This window comes from Egretta garzetta, unplaced genomic scaffold (genome assembly GCF_000687185.1).
Source record: "Egretta garzetta isolate BGI_Z169 unplaced genomic scaffold, ASM68718v1 scaffold101, whole genome shotgun sequence".
In the NCBI taxonomy this organism is placed as follows: domain Eukaryota; kingdom Metazoa; phylum Chordata; class Aves; order Pelecaniformes; family Ardeidae; genus Egretta; species Egretta garzetta.
In genome coordinates, this window is record NW_009258666.1 from 69,999 (window position 1) to 70,547 (window position 549).

The 549-nt window shown below is 61.2% G+C and overlaps 1 protein-coding gene across 1 annotated transcript in view; it reads left to right on the forward strand.

Annotated features, from left to right (window-relative positions):
- Positions 1-549, forward strand: part of MAP3K6 (mitogen-activated protein kinase kinase kinase 6) — a 13,498-nt gene that overhangs the window by 2,035 nt on the left and 10,914 nt on the right. Inside the window, exons 2-3 of the mRNA XM_035904013.1 lie at positions 90-111; positions 258-292. Of these exons, the coding sequence (XP_035759906.1) occupies positions 90-111; positions 258-292 (57 nt within the window). The remainder of the gene's footprint in view (positions 1-89; positions 112-257; positions 293-549) is intronic.

The window sequence follows — 549 nt, forward strand, 5'->3', positions numbered from 1 at the left end:
GTAAGGACCAGGGCAGCCCGGTGCTGGGTAAGGGCTCTCCCAGTAAGGACCAGGGCTGCCTGGTGTGGGGTGTGGGCTCTCCCGGTAAGGACCAGGGCAGCCTGGTGCTGGGTAAGGGCTCTCCCAGTAAGGACCAGGGCAGGCCGGTGCGGGGTGCGGGCTCTCCCAGTAAGGACCAGGGCAGCCCGGTGCTGGGTAAGGGCTCTCCCAGTAAGGACCAGGGCAGCCCGGTGTGGGGTGTGGGCTCTCCCGGTAAGGGACCCCGACACCCTCGACCGCTTCTACAATGCAGGTGAGGATGCCGGCGATTCCCAGCGTGGGGTTTCTATCGCCCACCTTTTCCTGCTGTTCTTGCCTGGTTATCCCAGCTGTCCGGGTGTAACTGGGCCAAGACTTTCCCTATTCCCAGTGCAGCTCCCAGCGGAGCTCTGCCAGCTGTGTGCTCGGGTGGTTCGCTGTTTGCTTTTCTGCCTTCCTCTTGTTTACTTTGCAGGCTGGTTGGACATTTGCTGGGATGTCTTCTCCCTCAGTGTTAAACATGTTTTGTGA